The sequence below is a fragment of the Chelon labrosus genome (genome assembly GCF_963514085.1).
Source record: "Chelon labrosus genome assembly, chromosome: 3".
Classification (NCBI taxonomy): Eukaryota; Metazoa; Chordata; class Actinopteri; order Mugiliformes; family Mugilidae; genus Chelon; species Chelon labrosus.
The window spans coordinates 30855636-30879181 of NC_140339.1; the positions used below are offsets into that span (position 1 = coordinate 30855636).

Genomic DNA, 23546 nt, shown 5'->3' on the forward strand with positions numbered 1-23546 from the left:
GAGCCGAGGTCAGCCTCCTTCCTCCCCCTGCCCCTCCCCCTATCTTTGTCTCAGCTGCAGGAAATTCAGAATCTCCCCTCCCCATCCACATTAGTGTAACCTGATCCAAGCTGTCTGAGCCCCCCCCCCCAGGATCAGAGGCAGCTTACTTCTCAATGCTACCTCAGATAAGCCTCCCTCCCATTCATATTTGTAGTGTAAGTTGTAGATTTTGATTTGTTGTCAGCCCATTTTAAAGTCATAATGAGATGCAAATTTTAGACTGAGGCACAATGATACACTTTTAAGACGAATGCAGATTGTAAAAGTACAGTTGTGATTTTGCACATTTAAGCTTCTTCCCTACAAGCTCACAATGCCTTAACCATTTCCACCACCGATTTTGCATACCATGCTTCTGTTCTCCATATTTTTCATATGTTTCCATTCTCACAATCAAGAAGCAGAATTTTGAAACAATGTTTTAGTTTTTAAATGGCTGACATTTATGGTTGGCCGTGATTGGCAATATCCAACACTGTTTCTTGCTTCTGCTTCTTTAATGCTGATATAATGAGTGGTTAAGAAAAATGTTTTTCCCTGCACCCTTCATCCCTTCTCTGTTTTTGCCAGATGAAAAGAGAGCAGACAGTGTTTTGATTTGAGGAGTTCAAGGTTTAGTTAAGAGGTCACAAGGGGTATCGGCTTTTACACGCACCTGCTGTTATTTGATGAAGAGGATTAGTCTGTGCTCACATGAGCCTGCAGGGCTTGAGCCAAACCCGGTTCTTACTATCTTTACAACAGAAACCCCCCAGGTCATCCCTTTGGTTTTTAAATTGTCCTTTTAAAAACACAAGCAGTAAAAAGCCCATTAAAAACTGCATGGTACATTAGCTTCGACCTGCAACCACTGTGTTGCACTCATAGTGTTATAACCTGTTATGAAGTTAAAGGCCACAGCGTTGCTTTGTTTCTTCCCTGTTTTATGTTTGCGCACACACAAATGCACTGAATGCTCCCTCTCCTGTGTTATTTCACAGTGAGCTGACTCTTTACATTAACCATTAGTCTGTCTCCTCTGTAGCAATCAGAAAAGGTCTTATTGTTGACAAAAATAGGCACTCTGCGAATTAGTCTCATAATTGAAAGCAAAGGGAAGAGGTCCCCTTAAAAGTCTGTTTACCCTTTTGGCCAAAGAGGTATTTAAATGGTTTCCAAATAAGGGAAAAAAAGAAGGAAAACCTATTGTGCAGGAGAAAGAAGGAAAACAAGGCTTTTGTATTAGTAGAATTTAAAGGATAATTACAGTTTATTACAACTTGAGTCTTATTTATAGCCATCATTTCTATTTTTATTGCTTATGTTAAGATTGTATTCATAGAGGTAATTGCTGATAGTATATCTGGGAGTGTTGTAAATTGGCACGTAAATTGGAACGTGATTAGCTCGACGTACGAAAAATACGCCTGTTTGTTTTTTTCTTTGTTTTTGTGATTTAGTGAAGTGATTTAGATGGCAAAACTGATGACAAGAGTGCCTGTGAACGCTAAAATGAAGCTTGAGCAAAGAGCTGGTTGTCTAAGCCTTAGAACAATGCCTTAGAACTAACTTTCAAATGAATCTACTAATCTATTATCAGTCTATTGCTGTTTTTTTAAACTAAAAATGAAGACACCCCAAATGCAAGTAATCCATCATTGCATGACAGAAGTATGGTAGAACAACCTGGAACGAATGGCAATATCCTTGTTTTTGACTTATTTTTAGCAATATCCAAATATTCCCAGATCTCAGCAATTTGTGTGGTAAATACATGGTTAAATGTATTCATAAACACAAATGGCCATAACAGCAAAAATAAGACTGAGGCTGTAATAATCCTTTCAAGCCACAGAAGTTCCCATTTAAAAAAGAAATCACTCTAAGTTTAGTTACAAGTGCTTCCTAATCACCATTAAATGGAGCCAAAGGATAATAATATCTGGTCTCATGACAAGTCTGTTCTCTGCTCCACCCCCATAAACTATGCTGCCCTGCAGAGATAAAGCTGGGGAAGATAGAAGAGGATGAGAGGAAGGAAAAAAAAAAACACTACTCAACTCCACTTGTGTGTCTACAAGTCTTTTCTAACCCTTTGCATTTCTTCCTTCGAGGCAACTGAGATAGTATAAGCAGATGTCAAGTTATCAGTAAGGAAAAAGCCCCTACTGAGACTATGGGAAGGAGGAGGGCGGTGTAGAGACGGAAGAGAGAACAGAACAGCCTTCCTGGTTTAGAAATAATAATAACAAAAACAAAAAGTCACACAAAATGAACGAAAACAAAAACAACAAGGAAAAAAACAATGTGCAAACTCTCTCATATAAATAGACTACAGTCAATGCATTGTAGAGCACCATGGGAGACAGGAGGAGGTTAGGGCAGTGTGTGCATATGTGTGTGTGCATGTGTGCGTGTGTGTGTGTAAATGTAAGACATGATTTAGGATTGCTTCTAGTTTATGTGTCCCTCTGTATCAGTACAGTATTTGCATGGATCAACTACCACATGTACTAAATGTACTAAGAGTTGCAAGAGCCACTGAGCACAGAGACTTGAGACAAATAGATCAGGGGGCAGTTTTAGAGGAGGGGGGTATCTAAGGTCTGATTCAAGTTCAGAGTTCAGTGCCCCTTAATGTCAGGGGTCAGACCCAGTCCTGCAGTGAGCGCTTGCAGTGCACCAGCAGCCTTGGCGCCCCTTTGCTCTGCAGTGTATTAATGATGGCATAGATCAGTCCCAAGATGCACAGCACCAGGACCAGCGGGATGGTTACCATCAGGATGTTCATGGTCCGCTCTTCGCTGTCGTCCACCTTCAGCACCACATCCACATCATTTGTCTCTTCCTCTCGACCCTCGCGATCTTCATCTTTGTCGTTGTCTGTGCCTTTGCCTGTGTCTTTGTCCGTTCCTCCACGATCTGCTCCATCCCGGTCTTTGCCCTTGTCACTGTCACGCCCTGCATCAGGGTTGAAGGGTGGACGGTTTACATCTGGGTATTTGCGCCCTGGGTCTGTATCTGTGTCTCTATCAGGATCTAGATCCACGCTGCAGCCCATGAAATCTCTCAGGATGGACTTGGGGTAGCCTGGTTCACTCTTCATGCGGTGGTTGTCAAACTTCCAGTACTTGGAGCCCTTATAGAAGAAGGTGTATGCTAAAATATGGAAGGAAAGAAGAATGCAGAATGCAGAAGTCAGTGTAATACTGTGAAAACAGACATTATAAATGAATAGTCTCATATTCTGGGAGATCTTGCCAAAAGTTACTTTCATAATTAAACAGCACACATGCTAACCTATCTGTTCCCCATATTTCCAGTCTTAACACCAAGATTAACTAATCAACTGCTGGCTATTTCTTCATATTATCACACAGATATGGAAATGGTATGAAGCCCTAATTTCCCCACGGGGATGAATAAAGTCTTATCTTATCTTATCTGAAGCTCATCATCTGATCCTAGATAAGAAAGCATTCATCCATCCATTATCTATTGCCGCTCATCCTAGAGCAGGGGTGTCAAACTCATTTTAGTTCGGGGGGCCACCTGCAGCCCAATTTGATCTCAAGCGGGCCGGACCAGTGAGATAGCAGCATAATAACCTATAAGTAACAACAACTGCAGACCTTTTCCATTTGTTTTAGTGCAAACAACAAGAAGACAAGACAACAAGAAGAAGAAAAAGTAATTTTTTTTCTTTTAAAGAAATTTCTTAAGTAAAATAAGTCTAATTTGGGCACATTGCTGTCTGCTGTTTAGTCCTCAGTCTCAGCGTTGTCTTCTGTCCACTTCTCTGACTAAAACATTGGACAAATTAGGGATATCAGTTATTTTCATTGAATTTTCGAACTTTGCAAATTCATGCAGCGGGCCAGATTAGAACCTCTGGTGGGCCGCTTTTGGCCCGCAGGCCGTATGTTTATGTTTAACACCTGTGTCCTAGAGGGTTACATCCTGGACAGGTCGCCATTCTATCACACAGCTAACACGAGAGAGACAACAACCATCGACATGCACACCTACGACCTAACATGCATGTCTTGGGACTGTGGGAGGAAGCAGGAGAATCTGGTTCAAAACTGGTCCTTTCACAGCCTTAACAATTTAATCAAAATGTTACGTATATCCAAACAAATGTGTTGTATAAATGGAAAATGCACTGTTCTTTAGCAAAAATTGGAGACTTCATCACTCTATTGTATTTTCATTCTAACCAAGCACAGTAAGAAAGAAGCACTTCACATGTCAGCTGAAATTGACTGCACAGATGCTCACAAATGCAATCCCTTCTGTGTCCTGACAATTTCATGACCTGTCTGCCCCAGACCCTCTTTGCCCTTTCTCACCAGCACACATACGCATACATTACAATTCTTGTCTCAGCTCACCTCCATCATCACTAAGGAAAGCCCCTTTGGGGGAAGAGGGTACTGACGATCCCCAGATACTGATTGGCTTTGGGTAGCCTCTGTCAGCTGAGCGTGACTGCTCGTTGAAGCGCCAGTACCTGCATAAAGCAGTGGAGAGGATGGTCGGTACTGTTTATCAGCTGTCTAAACAAGAACAGTACAACGTATGATGGTCCTACATGGTGTATATACTGTATGCGGTGTTTATGTATAATCTGTCCTGAGTGCAAACACGCTGATAAACATAAAGCCAGCCAGTCTGTTGTACTATGCTCTATCAGTATTTTCATAAATGTGCTACATGCAAGGCATGTTTAGAATATTTACCGAATGTTATAACTTAACTGTAACAAAAAGCTGTTTCTTCTGTATAGGCAGATAAATATAAACCACTGCTGGAACTTTCCAAAATAAATTCATAATATAATAAAAATGGAAGTAGGATGAAACACTAGATGACAAGAAAGGGAATAACCTAATTGATTACAATCAGTAATGAGCAAAAGGTCCAGATTGCATAGAAATGCATCTTGAACTTCATTCAAGATGATATGGCCACTAAAAGACTGGCTTCCATGTATCTGAGCATGTTTCATCAGACTGATGTATAAAATACTAATATATCAGGTAGCAGGTGAATAAAAGCAGCAGGTTGTAGGCTGTATTACCAGTCTCCTTGAAAGAAGTAAGTGTAGCCGGACGGCTCCCACCAGATGGCTGTGTCTATCCGGTCATAGGGAATCTCCTGACCATAATCAACCAGCTGAAGTGGATAGCCTGGCTCCAGGTTAGCCTCCCTGAAAAGCCAGAATCTGTTTCCTGTAAAGTGAAGAGGAGGGGAGGGGAAAGGAGAGTGGGGGAGAGGAGAGGAGAAAATTGATGCATACATTGGTACATTCCCTATGCACGCCTACTCACAACCCTTACAGAGTGGAAAATGTTAACACACACAGACATACTGTATATGATATGTACACTTGCACACACACACACACACATCATGCACATTTTGGCAAAGAATTACTTGTGCACATGCTCTACATTTCATTTGCTGGCAATACGGGATAAAAACAATCCCAGAAACTAAACCAGCATTTACACACAGTTGTAAATTATAAAAATGCAATAATGATTTGTTGGCAAGCAATCACAAAAACCAGCAAAAGCGCGTACGACATCATTGACTAAGGAGTTTGGGTATGGCTTGTAATTATCCATTAGGAGCGGCTTGTCTTATGTCAGGCGAAAGCAGATTTCTCGCTGAAGGGAAGGTTTTATTGTTTTTTACAGTGTCAGACAGGGGGACTCCGTTGCTCCATTACATCTCTTTTTGGCTTCAGTCCTCCTTCCCCCCTCACCCACCCATCCATCCACCCACCTCCGGCCCCTTGCTCCTCATTTAAAATGAAAGCTCTACACTCAGCATGTGGAGAGAACAAGAGGTTGACGCAATGCTTCCCAGGGTTCCTGTGGTGCACAGCCCTGATGTAAAATCCCATGACTTATTCCGTGCCTTTCCAAGACTAAGCAAGAGCATTGTTTCTGTTGCAGCTGGGAATGTTTGGGGCATAAACTGCCATGAAACCTCTGGGTTACACAACTGTGCAATAGACTTTTTTTTTTTATGATGTTCTTATGAATGCTCAAATATGGATTACTCCTTCCAAAATGCCAGAAGATACAGAAACTTTGATACAAACCAAAACCCCATCCTTTCATGCATGTATTGATCCATCCATCCACTACCAAATGCACTCAAACGTGGGTATTTTCCAATACCATGCCACATACATTTCTTGTAGGTGTTTTATACGGGGTCCAACAGTGTCAGTGACATTGGCGATTCTTTCACACAACAGCAGTGTGCTTATTTATAATTCTACATAATATTCCATCATGAACTACTTTGCTGTTTTTATATAACTATGCAGTTTTAGTTGAGGTTGTTAAGATGTTGTTGCTTTCAATGGAACTTATTATGGACTTAAGCAATTACAACTAGCTTGCCTTGCTAACTGGCCCTCAGAGTGTCTGAAAGAACTTTCAAGTGGGCAACATTTTTGAGGGAAATATATTTTATGTGTGCACCGTTTAATATTCAACATAGAATATTTATAGAGTTGATATTTGGCGTCTAACCTAAAACTAAACCATCACTCCCTATATGGAAATATCTCCCAGCAGGGACTGGGGAGCAGCAATAGCAGCAAGTCACTGTGACTTGTGTGCTGATGGATGTGGAATGTACACGAGGAAACTTTTGGGTATCCACAAAACCACATGTCAGCGCTTAAAGTTACCCCAAGAACAAGACCACCTCTGGGCATTTGGACCATTCTTAGCTAACAATGAATTATGGCATTTCACTAGCCCACAAGAGCACACCACAAGAGCACACCACAAGAGCAAGTAATGACTGCTGTCGTCACAGTAACAGAAAGCAAAGTTGTTGATTGATCTGATTGGTTCATTTAAAGGTTTTAGTGAGAAACATCACATTGTTGTACTTGACGACCCTCGTCTTGTGCTTCTATTCGTTCCTTCCTTTTTGTCTTTCTCTTTCTTTGCTAGTGGCTTTTGGCCAAGTGTCATACTGAGAGGCTTACCAATGACATCACTCTCCTCATCATCAACAGCTGCCCCAAAGCCTGTAGCTCAGTGGCATTAAAGGCTGAGTTCTTTCTTTTTCATTCAACAACTTTATCTACTGTAGTAAAAGACAAGCTGGTCTCAATGACTCACAGTATAAATAATGAGATGTGCTAAAAATGATTTATGCTTTGCATGTAGAATCCATTATATACTCCTGCTTTCTTGAGGACATGGGACTATGTACTATATATATTTAACATTATCTCCAAAAAATAACTTCAGAATCTGGTGAGAAAATATGATAGCACTATGACGTGATGGTTTGAAGTATTTGACATGAAGTAATATAATTGCATTTGTAAAAAAGAAACCATATGGTGAAGTTGTTGTTTTTCTTTTGAATGCAGGATAGTATACATGTTATACATGCTAAATATGTATGCGTTTATAAGATTTGTACTTGCTTGCTTACTGTCATAGAAGTAAGACAGACTGTCTTACAATAAGACCTGGATCATATTCTGTAGATACAGTGTCCACATTGCAGAGCTACAATTGTGAAGTGGAGAGATTGATGTTGGCTAGCAAAAGAAGTATGATGAGGGACAAAATGTATGTATCACCCAAAACGACCCATCATTTTTAGTATTTGTTGCTTACCTTTAAAGAAGACGAACCTGCCGTCATGTCTCTCATAGGCAGCATCTATGTCTCCTGGCAGACCTCTCCAGAAGTGACCGATGGGCATCGGGTAGTTATCGAGAACCCTGTTCCTTCGGACCCGCCAGAACCAACGGCCCTGAAGGGGACAAAATCAACAAGTGTGTTTCAGTGGGTATGGTTTCCTATTAGGTCAGTGAACGGAATGTGAATGTGTGAAAAGAATACAGGTACCTACTGTAACAAAGCTACGTTACTTTTTATTGGGCTGCTGATTTTAACAATATATTGGTGGTCACTGTGTCAAGCTCTGCACGATAACTAGATAACTAGTTGCAGGCTAATAATAGTCAGTCTCTACTCTGCTGGATTTCTAATGTCACAACATTACATTTTTAAGAACAATGTGAAACAACCTGTCACTACATGACACTTTGACTTGTGAACACTCATACCTACTGCACTGCCAGCCAGCAGATTTTCACCAGAAGACCTCACACTCATTCATAAGTGGTGAGTCAGTATTGTCCTGGATAATGTAACAGTAAAATGCTCAGTGCTGCTTCTTTCTGGCAAGCACATCTAGTTTTGTCCTTCATGCAGGACACATTGGCAGACAGTACGGCGCGGTGTAGTATGGACTGGGACACGGGATGGGACCCGACTAGATCGTCTTTAATTTGTGTGGTCCGACAGTTTCTTGCGTTGACCAGATTAGACCTGCATTCACCATATTAGTCCTCAGCAGAACAGAACTAGATCTTCGTGTGAGAGTTTCAATACTGAAGGCAGCTCAGTGTGCTCTGCTGGCTGCAGTACAGAAGTTCTACCAGTAAAAGCTACAGTTTCTGACAGGAACATCAGTAAAGGCATCATGGAGACTATTCAAAGGTGAATGCTACAGGAAGATCCATCTCAAGTTTGAAATAATAATAAAATATGAGCTAGTAACAGTCTGTGCTAGCTGATAATATTTTGTGACAATAACATCTGAAGCACATATGGTCCTGGTCTTTATCATCTGCTGCAGCCTTTCCTTTTCACATCTTCAGTGCACTGACTAAGATCAAATCAACACTAATGTTCCTGTACATTTGCTGATACAAACAGCAAACAGTCACCCTTCTATTTTGGCAGTCTAAGCTGAATTAGAATATCTAAGCATAGCTAGCTTGCTCACAATGACAATGCAACCACGCTGATATTTAGCAGGCACAATGTTTATCTTGTTTAGCATGCTAGCATGTTTATATTTACTATTAAGCACTACATAAATGGACAAATCAAGATGTTTGGCAGACTCTGCTAGAGGCTACAACAAGGAAGATTGTTGCAATCATTGGGAACTTACAATTATATTTTGGGTTCAGCTGCAAGGGGACGATAAATAAAGACGTGCTAATTACATTACAGAAACTAAAAACTCTTGATACACTAATGCAATTAATGCCACTGATGCATTTAATTACATTGAACTGAACTGACAAAGGTCTGCATTAACTCTGATCAGTTTATTTGTAGCAGGTTTAAAGGGAGAGTGGAAGAAGAGAGAGGCTGACTGCAGGCAATGAATGGGTTAATTTTGGACATTGATTAATGCTGTCCAGACAAGCTTTGTAACATTGGATGAAACACAGGACCAGAGACATTACTGGCTGAGATAAATCTCATGAGCACAGATATAACTGTTTGACCACGTGCAGTACATGTCCAGGCAGCTGGATGTCATGTTTTATAACCACTGGTCAGTGTCAGACACACTTACAGTCCAAGATAGGACATATATTTATAGACTATGCATGTGAGGGAGAGGATCTGCTATTTGAAAAAGTGCAAACTAAATATGAGCAAAATAAAAAAAAAAAAGGAGCATCTGCATTGTGTTTTTCAGCTCGACAAACCAAATAGTTCATATTTCTCCGTTGACACATGCATGTCAAACAGTTTGCTTGGATCAAGTTTTGAGATATGTTTGACGGTTTAATGTTGTTGAATGTCTTCAGCTGCTTAATTCCCTACTGCTGAAGTTTATTGTCAAATGTCAAAGTTTCTGACATCATGGCAACATTTCTGGAAGTGCAACTGAGGCTCCTTTACAGTACAGTCCCATCAGTGTAATATCTGCAAACCTCTTCACTGTTCACTGCTGTCAACACCTCTTCAGACCTCTGCTTCTAACACACATACACAGACTATCTACAAATAAAATCTAAACTTTATCGTTGACAATGACCAATAACTATTACCTCCACTATTGGTGAAAAAGTCAGATATACAATGACACATAACAGCATCACTGCATAATATCAAAAATACCCCAAACTTAAAATAAATAATACCACCCAGCTAAGAGCAGATGCAGCCAACAGCACAATCATCTGACAGTTTTTGCAACAAATAACTTAAAGGTAAAAAGCCAGCAAATAGCTGACTGCTTCACCAGCCCTAATGAATGTGTTGTATGGGTCCAGAGGGTCTTTAAGGCTTACACCTGACCACCACCCTCCCTTTAAACAGTGCTCCATCTCATAAAAGAACACCGACCCTGTTGGTTTACAGTCCGCAAGGCCTGATTGAAAGCAGATGTCTTGTTGGCTCTGCACACGCCATTTGTCTGAAACGGACTCTCAGGAAAGTAGTTGACTCGTCACTTCTGCTTCTCTGCTGGAAGCTGACTGAATTTTCAAGCAAGGACATATTGTGAAGTAAACAGTTATAATGGTAGATCTATCTAAGCTATGTTTTACACTTATATCTTAAACCAAGCTATCAGTGTGACCGAAATTAAAAATGCCCATATTTTGTGATCCTAAAACCTACCTTGAAAACAAACATTTCTCCTCGGAGCATAGCAACTGTGTCAAAGTTCCCTTCACAGATATTTGGTCCATAGTGGTCTGGTCTTTCAGTGGTCCTGGGGCGGTCAGGGTGCCGAGGAGGTGTCTGAGGTGGCCTGGGCTCTGGGCGACGGGGTGTCACTGTGGGCAGGGCTTGTGTGGGGCCACCATCTCGCTGACCTTCATGGGGTAAAAAAACAGCGGGTTAAACGGGATATATTTCTGATGAAAGAGAGAGTTTACATTCTTTGCAGTATCGCAGTTACAGTATATGTTATGTATGTAAACATCCCGGTTTCAGCAACCTGGACATGGAGTAATCCAATAGAAAGCTGACAGCAGGACTATGAATAACCAGGTTTTCTTATGAAAAAAAAAACAACACAAAAACAAAACAGGATACAAATTTACAAATAAATTGAGTGCCTAATTTAAAGCCAGTTAAAAATGTTTGGATTTGAGAAAAGGATTGTGAGATGAGGTTCCTAATTTTTGGAAAAACGAAACAAAAAACAGCCATTTAATAACATCAGCTTGGGCACTGCAAGCATGCAAGTTTCCGATTTTAATATGAGAAACAGTTACAGTGCCGTCTCTTTGCACGCACAAGGAATCACCATGATATTTCTCTAATATATCTGAAATATCACCTGATGAATTTAAAGGTCAAAAACTAAATGAACATGATTCTTTTGAATGCAAATCTTTGAAAAAAAGTGATCACAAGTAAACCGCTTCCTGTAAACAAATATTATGAGTATTACAGAATGTGTGAAAGTCACCAGTTTTTGTCCCTACGATTTTAACCCCATTTAATTTACAGACCAGAGGTTGTGCAAATCTAAAGCATCCTACCATAAATCTGCTGTATGCCCCGCCGGTCATCCTCAGGAAGCTGGAAGTTCTCAGTCTCCATCCACTGGTAAAAAGGAGCCATGATAGCCAGGGGATTGTTGGAGTGCTCTAAACCTAAGGCGTGTCCCAGCTCATGGATTGCTACCAGGAAGAGGTCATTACCTGCATGAATACGGAATAAGTTAAAAGAGGTAGGAAGTATACATAGGTTGCATTTTTAAAACACTTTATTACTAAGCAAGGAACATCAGACTTTGTACAGAAGTAGAAAGAAGGAATACATGATTCTCTGTGCATTCTTGGGTACATACAAGACAGCAAGGGCTACACAGAAAAAAGCCATGTTAATGAATAAGAATGCCTGTTCATTGTTCTCTCCTAGTTGTAATGTCAGCAAAAATACCTCCACATGTAACACATAAATCACGCACAGGCATGCTAATAATCACGTGACTTCCAAAGAATCGAGAAATGCAGTTGTCCCGCTGTGGGATAAGTTAAAGGATTATCTTATCTTATGTTCAAAAATGCACATTCACAAGGTAACAACACACCTGTGACAATGGCAACCGCATTCACTTCCTCTCAATAAAGAAACATTACTTAGAGATGTTTTCAAACCAAAGAAAATTTGTTTCCTATAAAGTCATCTCTGAAGCAAAGCAAGCACACAGCTGGGAACTTCCCCTCAAGCTTGAAGCTCAGTCAATACCTCTTTGTTGTTGTTCACCCAGGGCCCTGGCCTAAATGAACTCTGAACATGTAAGCCATTTTATCTTCCCCATGATACACCACACTGATTGGTCAATCTGTGTCAGTGACATCATGCCACTGGGTGGGGGTGGGGGGGTGATGTCATTGCTATTGATGTAAAAGAAGGTGAGATGCTCTCTACAGGACCGTCCTTATGCATCTCTACATTCTTCCTTGAAACACACACAAGGATACACACTGTTCATCCCCCACCCCTACCATCTATAATTTCAGAGTCACATGAATGTCCTCATGGCAGGCTAAGTGCGGCTAACACTCAAGGAGAGAAAACAGGCAAGGCACAGAGATAGCTGAGGATGAATGAAGAGAAAGTGAACACTGAGAGCACACAAAGAGGCCTTTGTGAGGTAACCGTGACAACCATTCAGTTTGACAGAAAAAAGCGTGAGTAAACTTTAAACGTCTTAGCAGTTTGAAGTTCAACCCGTACATCTATTGCTAATTCTGACAACCCTACAAAAGCCCATTTTCTCTCTGAAGCTTTGTCGACACGTCTGCCATGTCTCACACCTTATTCAGCAGCAGAAGGGGAATCCCGGAATAAGAAAACGCAGACTAAAGCGGCACCTTGACAACAAAATGAACTTTCCAAGTTTGTGCTGCCTTTTGCCAGCAACTTCCTCACAATAGTCTCTTCTGACCACAAAAGCTTAGGACTTTTCACTGCTACCGGCCTACGGCGTTTCTTGTGTAAGGTGTGTTGAAGTGTGCATGTTAGCAAGTTATTTGGATAAAGTGTAAAAGCTGTTTTTGTTAGACCATCTGGGACAAAAAGACTAATTTAGGTTTACACCATATATCTTTAGTCGAATAGAACTGTTATTCACCAGAACTGAGGTCAAGGAAAGAGAAAGAACACACCATAACCACTAAAATGGATGAAATGGATTTGTCCTTTTACCATCAACTGCTGTCATTTTAATATTTTATGTCTTACTATTGATCAGTGAGCTCTTGTTGTTGGCCGCAATTTGAAAGGAAGTCAGAGGTCAGGGCTCATTTTGTTTCAGGGAAACAAGCAAAGCAGATGCTTACTGAGGCTTGAACATGACTCATCAAGTCTTGCTTTGTACTTTATACATTCTTTAGGGTACAATATATTTTTCTTTGCTATTTTGCTCTGTTTGTACCAGCATTTAAACAGTGGTAGCTCTGGGGGAACATCTCTATATGATCCTGTTCAGTACCAATACAGGACAAAGTTTTGGTGTTCTTTTCAGTCTTGATCAATAAATAAGTTCAGCTCATCCAAATAATCATTTAGTCTATAAAATGAACACATAGCTAATAGATTGTAAAATAGCTTGTTTTGCTTGTCAAATACTGTAAAATCTAAAGACATGAAGTGTATATTTATATTAAATAAGAAATCCAGCACATGTTTACAGCTGAGAAAATGAAATCAATGATGCCAAACAACAATCAGCTGAATTTAACAAAACTGTTGCTGTTAAAGCTCTGAATCCTGTATGACAGAAAAAAGATACTCATAAGTGTACTCTAAACCAACACTGACAGCCAGGTGCTGGAAAAATCTGCAGTTCATCAATTAATCAAGCTGAAAAAAAGGAAATGAGAAAATTCATCAAAACTAGGGCCTATATTTCAACAATATGCCAATGAAAGGCAGTAAACTTTCCAGAATTAAATGGTGCATCTGTTTAAAGTTAAACTCGTCAGACGTGTGTCTATCTAGAGTCAAGAAGTAATTTGGTTGTACTTTGCTTTTAAGCTTTGTAAGTAGCTAGGTACAACAAAAGTACCACTCAGATCTTCCCAGAGTGGAACACACTCCCACTTACTGTGTTATTCCAACGTCCCTGTGATCTGTCCTGCAACCCATCCCACACAGTGCACACACAGCTGATCACACAGATACAGACACACACACGGGCGGACATGCACACACACATAAACACTGTCTGTGTCACTTGTCTATGTCTGGATAACAGGGCAAGAAAGCTCACTGTTGCGAAAAATCCCTCTGTAGTGAGCAGGGTTAATGGGTGTGCAGCTTGAGGAACTCTGAAGGCTTCCAGGAGATTCTAAAAAATTAGCTTCTCAATGTGTTTAGTTTAGTGCAGGAGTTAAAAATTGTAATTTGGTTAAGACTACATTTAAGGAAAGGCTGAGCATGAAGTACAATTAGGTTGTGCCATGTGTAGATTGTACACATCTTGATACACACAGTTCATGGACTATTGTGTGGCACTACAAGTTTCTTAACATCAGAATTGTTGTTTGAGAACTAAAAAGAGGTTGGGGCAAAGGCCATGTGATGTCAAGTGTCCACTGCAAGCTGTTTGCAATCTATTAGACAGATCCATTACCACCTGTACAACATGCCACGAATATAGTGAACATGCATAGAAAACCTCATCATCCATGAAATCAATAAAACGCTTTAAGAAAACCTTTGCAACACGCACCTAAACATAGACATAACCCAGACCAGCAAAACATTCACACACCTTTAGCCAACTGTGATAGTTTTAAGTCTTGTAACGTCTTAAGAACCTCTCCAAGTAATTCACCGTACATGGTCCTCAGCAACCTGGCCGATGTTGAATTCTTGCTATTACTAATGCTTTTCCTCTGTAATCTTCTACTCAAGTACATTGCCAATGAAATTGAAATTGAAAACACAAAACTAATTCCAAATTGCACTGACAGTAACTGTTTACCTTGTATGTTCTGGTTCCCTATGGTCCATGGTTCATCAGAGTCAAAATGTGTGTCGCCACCCATTCCAGGGCCAGGAAAGTAGGCATGAGCTAGGAAGCCCCCCTCGCCATCAAAAGGAGAGCTGTCTCCATGAAAACCTGAAGCAAAGAAGATCATGATGTCGGGCTCCTTGCGGCGTCCATATTTGATCTCTTGGTAGGGGATTTCGTCAAAGGTCAATGGGGTGACACTCTCCCAGACTTTAAAGGCCCGCCTGATGGCTTCATATGAGTTATACTCTCCAATTTTGGGAGTATAGTTCTGAATGCTATGGAAAATAAAGAGGAAAAGAGAAATAAATTCTCAAAGGCCATGACCCATATTAGTTTTAATCATGTTGAAGTAAAACATAATCTTTTGCAAACTCATAAGCAGCTTGGGAAAATGTTGTTTTTCATTTTTACTTTGGTAGCATTTTGAGATGTTTAACAAGTTTGAGAAAGACAAATGCATGTTGGGTTGGGATTGTGGTGGAAAATACATTCTTGATACAGAAAGAAATTTGACCTTAATCAAGTCCTAAATGGATTGTTTGACAGTTGAAAACTTCAGCAAAGAAAAACTTGGTGTGTGTGTTGCACACTTGTACATTTTCTTTTTTGTTACCTGTAAGTTAGATGGCTTTTGTTCCACTTGTGTCCGGTGAGGGCGTACCGTTTCCGCCGCACATTGGTTTTGATCTGGCCTCCAAACTTGTCAGGCACCCCACAGCGGGGTCTCCTCATGGCACTGATGGAGTTGAAAGATGTCAGGGGCAGGCAAGAGGATTGTGTGTGTGTTGAAAGGATAAAGCACCAGAGAGAATATTTTTTTTAATCTTTTTTCTTATTTAATATAAAGTGAGCCCATGAGCTGCCTAGTACAGCTGAGCTGGTGAGTAGTTCTTCTTAAGCAACTAGGTAGAATGTAAGCCTTGCTTAACAGCTGTTACTGAGGAAGGAGGAAATAATACCCATTCTACCACTGAGGATTTTGCAACCATCTAGGCCAAATCAACCTTCTATAAATTCTAAAAGAATGTTTGGGATGGGAATATTTGCAGGCAAGTCTATATTTTTGTCATCCATGGCTTTATGATAAATCTCCAAAAACATCATAGTTAAGCCCTGCTGACCTGATGGTTTGAGGGTCCATCTGTCCAGTGACCTCCAGACCATAAAACTGCTGCATATCGCTGATGGCACTGGACAGGATTTGAGCTGATCGCATGGTCGACATCTGTCTGCTGGCCTGGGGCAGGTAACCGTACATCCTCAGCCATGACTAGAGACAAACAGAAAGAAAAAAAGGCAAGATAAATATTGATTCTAAGAAAGACAATGTTCACAGTAAGACTTTAATCCTAGACAGCTAACTCTACAGTGACATGTCTGTGAAACAAGAAACTTTTTATATGTGGGAGACAAGAACTATGACAAGAAAAGATTAGAAATATGAACTGATGAGCTGAAAACTGTGAAATGTGTCTTTTCCTTAGTTTAAGCCTCTGTATGATGACATGAAAGGGATTTGCCTTGATACTTGGGTTTTGAGAGACAATTACTCATATTTGGTATTTCATATTGCAAAAGAGTAACTTGCTCTTTTTAAATGTATTTATCTTAGGTGAATTGGCATGTTTTGAATATAAATGGAGAAGGCAGAAGGCAGCTGTAGCTGGCTGTATTGTGGGTGTATGTGTCTGGGAGAGCTGGTGAGTGGGGGTTAATGACAGACTTGAAGGAGAAAAAGTGATACTTGACCCAATCACAGATGACGCAAAGTCTTTCCCACCTGTTATGTAGAAACTCAATATCACAGGCGCACACAGGCTCACACAAATACACACAGAGAAACCCACTTGCATATTTGGTAGTGTTGCACATGAGATACTCCTACCAATGGACACACCAAATGTGGTGCAGGGATTGTAAAAACGTGTGTATTTGAGTGTGCATGTTTGCTCAAGCTTGTACTCAGGCCGTGTAAGCGTATGTGTGCAGGTCTCAAGATCACGCCCATCTTTCTCAACAGAAAATACTACTTTGATAAAGGTCTGTGTTTACTCATCCACTCCTTTAAAAGCATAAAACAGTCTTTCGCTCTCGCACACAAATACTCTACATAATATCTGTAGCAAACTGATATGAATGTCGTGGTCCCCGCAGAGATTGCTAAGTGTCCCGCACAAAGAAATTGTCACCAGTCTCCCCTACGCAAATACAATCAGATGTAATAAGAATGATGAAGAACAATGGGGTGGACATGTGCTCTTCTTTGACATCACCTATTCATGACAAGAACTGATATTATAAACACATCAACTGACTAACCAATCGCAGACACTAACCCTCAATCTGAATACAACATACTACGCATGCACGATCCCTTCTTCTATCATTAAATCAGTTCTTACTGCTGTAATTATAGTGGAGTAAACGCATAATGCCTGATTGATCAGTCAATGTCAGTTGGTGGGCTGAGTCTGACAGATGAGGATGGCCTCTCATCATTTCTAATCAAGTAAGGTAGTGCATGACTTTTCTCACCATTTAAATGTATGCCCTCTTGCAGTTTTCTCCAGAAAGTTAAGGTTTTACACCAAAACTGTCTTTTAGGTTCTATTCCATTTATTCATTCATCTTCTGTAACTGCTTGTCCTGTGAAGGGTCGCGGGGGGGCTGGAGCCTATTGGGCCTATTGGGCCTATTGGGCGAGAGGCAGGGTACACCCTGGACAGGTCGTCAGTCTATCACAGGGCTAACACAGACAGACAGACAACCAATCATGCTCACATGCACATCTACGGCCAATTTAGAATCACCAATGAACCTAACCAGCATGTCTTTGGATGGTGGGAGGAAACCGGAGTACCCGGAGAGAACCCACCCAGACACAGGGAGAACATGCAAACTCCACACAGAAAGGCCCAGTCGGCCTGGATTTGAACCTAGAACATATTTCAAATAATCAAATTAAATAGAATTATATTCCATTTTAAAAGTAAACACGGATTATCTACATAATGTATAGCAGCATGCTCGTTTTGCTTAATAGGTTTCCAGTTTAGTTATGCATGTTCAGGTTGTTTGGAATCCATGCAGAACATTACTTCATATTCAAGCATACATAACACAATCAGTACAGTGCATTCATTCATCTTCTTCTATACCCGTTTTAGTCCTGTTAAGGGTCACGGGGGTCTGCTGGAGCCTATCCCAGCTGTCATCGGGCGAGAGGCAGGGGTACACCCTGGACAGGTCGCCAGTCCATCGCAGCAGTACAGTGCAGTGAGGCAAAATTCTTTATTAAGCTGCACCTGAGGTCTTCATAGTCTAACCACTGGCTACCAAGAGGACATGGACAAAATCTCAAAGTATCTGTGCCCTCAGGATTTGGAGAACTTGGCCCAAGGAGCTCCACTGATAATTTTCTTTTAAATCATTATGCCGTCGCCGGGTTTCATCTTTATTTTTCTCTCTGGTAGTACAGTGAAGTCCTGGCTGTATTAGTTTATGTGTGTGCATGCATATATGTGGACGTGTTACAACAGGAAGAAGGGTAGTGAGGGCAGAACTAGACCTGATGAGAACCTACCTATGCCTAAAGATTAGCCTTAAAGATTCTGAATACTCTCTCGCACAAAGACACAAACAGTCTAGGCAAGCGAAACAAGTGGCAGTTTCACAAAACACGTTTCTACTGTTGAGAGCCATTGATCTCCAAAAAATGTCTATACTAATATTATACACATAAACAATCAGTTCAATCGTTTCTCCTCCTCAAGTCCTCAACCATGCAAAATTATCAAGGAGCAGATTCCCCATTCATAATTTAGCAATCCTATCATCGACAGTCCTTGATTTCAGGCAGATGCAGATAAAAGCAGTATTAGTTATTAGCACAGATGCAATGTATTGCTTCAATTACAACCCCATGCACACTTCTTTGGCCTACGAAGATCATATGCTTGACAGGCTTGGTGTGCCTGGCTTTACGGTTGCTAAGCATTGAAGGGACAATCACTGTACAGCAGAGTTTTGTTTTTTTTCCATTTCAGAAGCTTCTTTGTTTGCAATACATTTCTTTACTGTTGGACTGGACCAACGAATTTCCTAAATGACAGAAAACATGTCCCCATGAGACAGAAAATCTATCAAGAGCTGATTAGTAATGAGTATTATTGATTTTCATTTCATTTCACTTAATGTTGTCCATGTTTCATCCTGTCTATAAATTAAAACAAAGCAATGTGCAATGCTGTAATGTATAGTTATGGTCATTCAACGACAGCAGGCACTAACAAAGAAACTAACGATCACTAACTGAACTGCAATTCCCATCTGAGTTGCAACAAAACCATATTCTGGTCACTTGCTCTCTTCGTTTTAAATGCCATTTCCATAAGTTTGTCTTACTGTAGTAATGTCTGTATGTTTGTCTTTCAGATGTTTGTTTTTATGTACACCCAGGCATCTGATGTAGTCTCTGAACACTCTGTCTGTTCCCATCCAGGCCAGGATCTACAGCCAGCTGTTATCTGGCATGAGGGCAGAGTTGCAGTGCCGTTAGGAAGATGTATGGAGGCATATGAACCCTCAGCCCATTGTCTTAAACAGTGAAGCACTTCAGTCTGGCTGCTCACCTTCCCATATCAGCTGGGCTGAATACAAAACAACATGAGGAATAGGGCCTGTGTGTGTATGTGTGTACTCTGGGCCTCGTCTGTTAAATGGTCTTTCAAAGAGTCCTTGAGCTTACCTGCCAAAACCAAGCCCAGCAATATACAAGGAGTTGTAAAACCTGCCAGCGTGTGTGTATGTGTGCATAGATGTGTGTGAATCCACCACAATGTCAGCCAAGATACTAACAGAGCTTTTATTCCAAAGACTTGGTCTGCTGCCATCACTTATGCCCCAAAGTCCTACCAAGAAGAAGGATAAGTAAATGAAGTAGTGAGAATGAAAGAGAGGCAGGGGGAGGAGCTGAACTGAAAAGGTTCAATTTGAAAATTTCAAGAAAAACAGAGAAAGTTAGAGATTTCATGATTAGTCAGTTAATCCATGAGTCAAACAGCAAAAAAAAAAAAAAAAAAAAAGACGTTTTATACACTCTGTGGCTCCAGCTTCTCAAAGGATACGCTTATCTGCCAAACTGTATTAAGAGATGCATTTTGACATTACTTACACCAATCACTGAGGCAAAGAAACAATTGGCATATTAATCAAATTTGAAAATTACGGCTGGTTGTAGTCAGAGGTATAAGCATGAATACCCAGAAACATATAAATAAATGGAAAAAATATCCTAGTTGCCATTCCTCTTCGTCATCATGTCACTGTAGCAATGTGAATCTTTGTGGACATGGTGGTAACCAATCACAATCCTCGAATGTGAGGAGATGGCACGTTGTAGATCACCCATACCTAGCTTACTGTTGCACACTTTCTTGCATTCTCTTTGCACAGTCAGCCTTTCTTATCATGTCCATGTTTCTTTCTCTCTCATCCTATTTCTCCGATTCACAAGTTTATTTTTCTCACCGCTCTCTTTGGACAAGAGGGTCCATTGTATTTCCTAAGATGCCTTGGAGTCCCAGACCCGGCATGCCTGTACATGGTGTGTGTGTGTGTGTCTCAGTTAGAGAACAGCTGTCACATTCAGCCATCACATGCTGCACAGCTGAGACTGATCTCTGCCATCACTGTCAACTTCCTCCATCTTTGTCCCTCCGTTCAGCTTTCATAAATAACTCCATCAGAGATTTTTCACTGCCGTCACTGTAACGATTCCCTTTTTTTTGACTCAAAATTTCTTGGATTCTTGTCACACAAACACTCTAATATTCCCTCGGTTTTTTTTTCTCCTCCATTCTTTTAACCTCCCACCTCATCCCTTTTGTCCAGACAGAGTAGGAGTTGAGGTTTCAGGCCAAATTTTGAAAGCACGAATTCAAGAGGATCTGACCTCTAAATGACGTCTTTCATTATGCGACAATGGCAGGTGTTTAATACAGTTGTAACAAAATCAGTACGTTTTTTTAGCTATGGTGTGAGACTTTTACATTCATAACTGCAAAATGGGTTCACAGAGTGCTAATTATCACCACCAGATAAACAACTCTGTATTTCATAGTTTACCAAGTTTTAAATCTGACATCTCTGGCTACATTCCTGCAGTGGTGAATCAGTATCAATGCGTTTTATGATCGATCAAGCTTTAGAAAAGGGCAACCAAAAGGACAGTCTACACCAAGTAGGAGTATGGCAATGAATATGGCTTATTATGGTGTGTAACAGGAGTTACAAATATTACTCAGTTTTTATGAATACACTGTCTCTGTTTTTCTTGAATAATAAAAAATGAAATCTTGGAAGACCAAAGTATCTGATGCTCTAGATAAATTAGATTCATATTCAGATTCAGAAAACTTTATTTGTCCCCTGGGGGGAAATTTAGAGACAGTGAATTCAGAGTAAGGACTACTTGGATATCACTGAGAGAAGAATAAGACTGGGATAGAGGGATTGCAGAATTTAGAGTGTCAAGGTATATACACGTGTCAGCAGTATTTGAATAATTACCCTCACTACCCTCTTGAGCCAGTGGTGAGCCTGTGGAGGTGGTTCAATTCAATTCAATTTTATTTATATAGCGTCAATAACAATACAAATCGTCTCAAGACGCTTTACAAAAACCCAGCCTGAAACCCCCAGAGCAAGCAAGAGGTGGTGGGTGATAAACTTTTACAGTGAGAGTAAATGTTAAATATACTGTACTACTGTTGCCGCTGACACATGGAAAACACTTGCACATTTAGCAACAAGTGCTTAGGAAATTCTCCTCAGTCCACACAGTGTGGAAACCCTTTGTCTCTTGTCTGAGTAAGGCACATTAGCCCACACCTGTATATGTGCGCGCACACAGGCATGCACACACACACACCCCCACACCCACACACAGAGAGAGGGAGAGAGAGAGAGAGAGAGAACATTGTATGCTGACTGACAAGCTGATCCCCAGGTCACTGAGTCTGGTAAAGCTAGCTCACCTTAAATTACCGGGAGGTATCCCTGCCTGTCAGACTGCCTTTCTGCACCAGTAATCACCTTCTTATAAGTATGAAGTCTGCTCTTACCTCTTTTTGTCTCTCAAAACAAACAAGTGTGATTGATAACTGCTGGACTGGTTTAACAAGAATGGAAGAGGGGCTGACTCAAGTCTCAACTTGAGATACAGGGGTCCAGTGACACACCTAAATAAACCTGGAATAAGTGTGCATTTGTTCACTAATGAGTAAAGAGGAAGTTGTGGCTGCTTAGGACAAAATAAAGGACTTAAGTAACAAGCTGGTACTCAGTAGTAACAATCAGTACATGCGTCTGTGAGCATGTGTACCTATGTTTACACATTCACTTAAGTTTTAATGACCTACACTTTAGAGTAGGGATTTTTAAGAAGACATAGACCATGAGAATTTTTACCTCTGCGTTGAAGGCACTCGCATCCGCCGCTCCACGCGCTCCGACCGCACACAGCCACAGCGCCAGAACGGTCCGTCTCCAGAGCAACCAGAAGCAGCTGTCCCGTGAGGTGGAGGCCATGGTCTGGGCGCGAGGGGAATCACCCGTCGTTCGTTGTGGCTCAATCCCAACGGTGTAATACGATGTCTCTGGCGAGTTTTTACTCGCAGTACCGTTAGTTTAAACGGTAAAAGCTCTGTAAAAACTCTGTAATACACTATTCCCTCGCAATAATGCTACGACAGTCTTCAAGAGGGCACTTGCCTCCTAAAAAAGAGCTCCATCCCAGATTTAGTTACATGCAGCGACCCTCCATGAACGTCGGTGAGTCGTCTTCACTCGCCTGTCACCACATAAGTCCATACAGTTTACTCCTTCAAGTTTTTTTACGCCGTTGACAGTGCCACCTCTCCTTGCGGGCTGTGCTCTGGGTTATCTGCAGTGGGGTTTGCCCACGAGAGCACACATCTGATTTAAATAACAGCAAAGTCGTCGCTTGATTAGTAACCTTGAACGTGCACTTTGCAAGAGTCCGCTTCTCTAGCAATACCCACTATCAGCCCACTGGGCTCGCTGCAACAATGCTTCAGTAAACCATATACTGTTCAAATCCAGTGAATTAATAACCCCGTCTCGTGATAATGCGGTTCAGTTTAAAGTTGCAAACAAAGAAAACTGCGACGATAATGAGTCCAAAGTTAGCCACAGTTGCCCGACTCCTGCAGCAGCTTTAAGTAATAAGATCTCGATTTTTAGATAAAACATCTATATTACGGTTGATGTGCCCCTTTCTGTCCAGTTTGCCCCTTTACCGGACGAAATCTTCTCGAAAACCGGTACTTAAATCAGACGCTCTTAGTCCTGTCTTGTGACAGGTTCTCGTGCTGTCACCAGAATGGAACAGATCGTGGAGTGGTTCGCGCTGGCCGTAATGTTTCGGTACCTCGCGTGGATCTTCAAGCCAAGCGAGACAATAGCAACGACGTGTTCCTGTGTGGACTTTCAAAATAAAGTGCACGTGCCATCGGTTCACGCGTTGTGGCTCAAATTGTAGTCTAAGGAGAAGACGATTTAACATAAAGATGACCATATGCAACCATATTTTCTCCCATCAAACCGCCATGATATTCCCATATCGATTTATCCTGTTAGCAGCAGATGCGAAC

The 23546-nt window shown here is 41.0% G+C and overlaps 1 protein-coding gene across 1 annotated transcript; it reads right to left on the minus strand.

Moving 5' to 3' along the window:
- Window positions 1-255: 255 nt before the first annotated feature.
- Window positions 256-23457, minus strand: mmp15b (matrix metallopeptidase 15b). The gene is made up of 10 exons (XM_084541336.1): window positions 22342-23457; window positions 15993-16141; window positions 15485-15607; window positions 14839-15146; window positions 11381-11542; window positions 10509-10705; window positions 7689-7827; window positions 5105-5255; window positions 4416-4534; window positions 256-3180 (listed from the first exon to the last, which is right to left on the minus strand). The coding sequence occupies exons 1-10, from the start codon at window positions 22459-22461 to the stop codon at window positions 2669-2671; spliced, it is 1980 nt and encodes a 659-aa protein (XP_084397462.1). The 5' UTR covers window positions 22462-23457; the 3' UTR covers window positions 256-2668.
- Window positions 23458-23546: the final 89 nt, after the last annotated feature.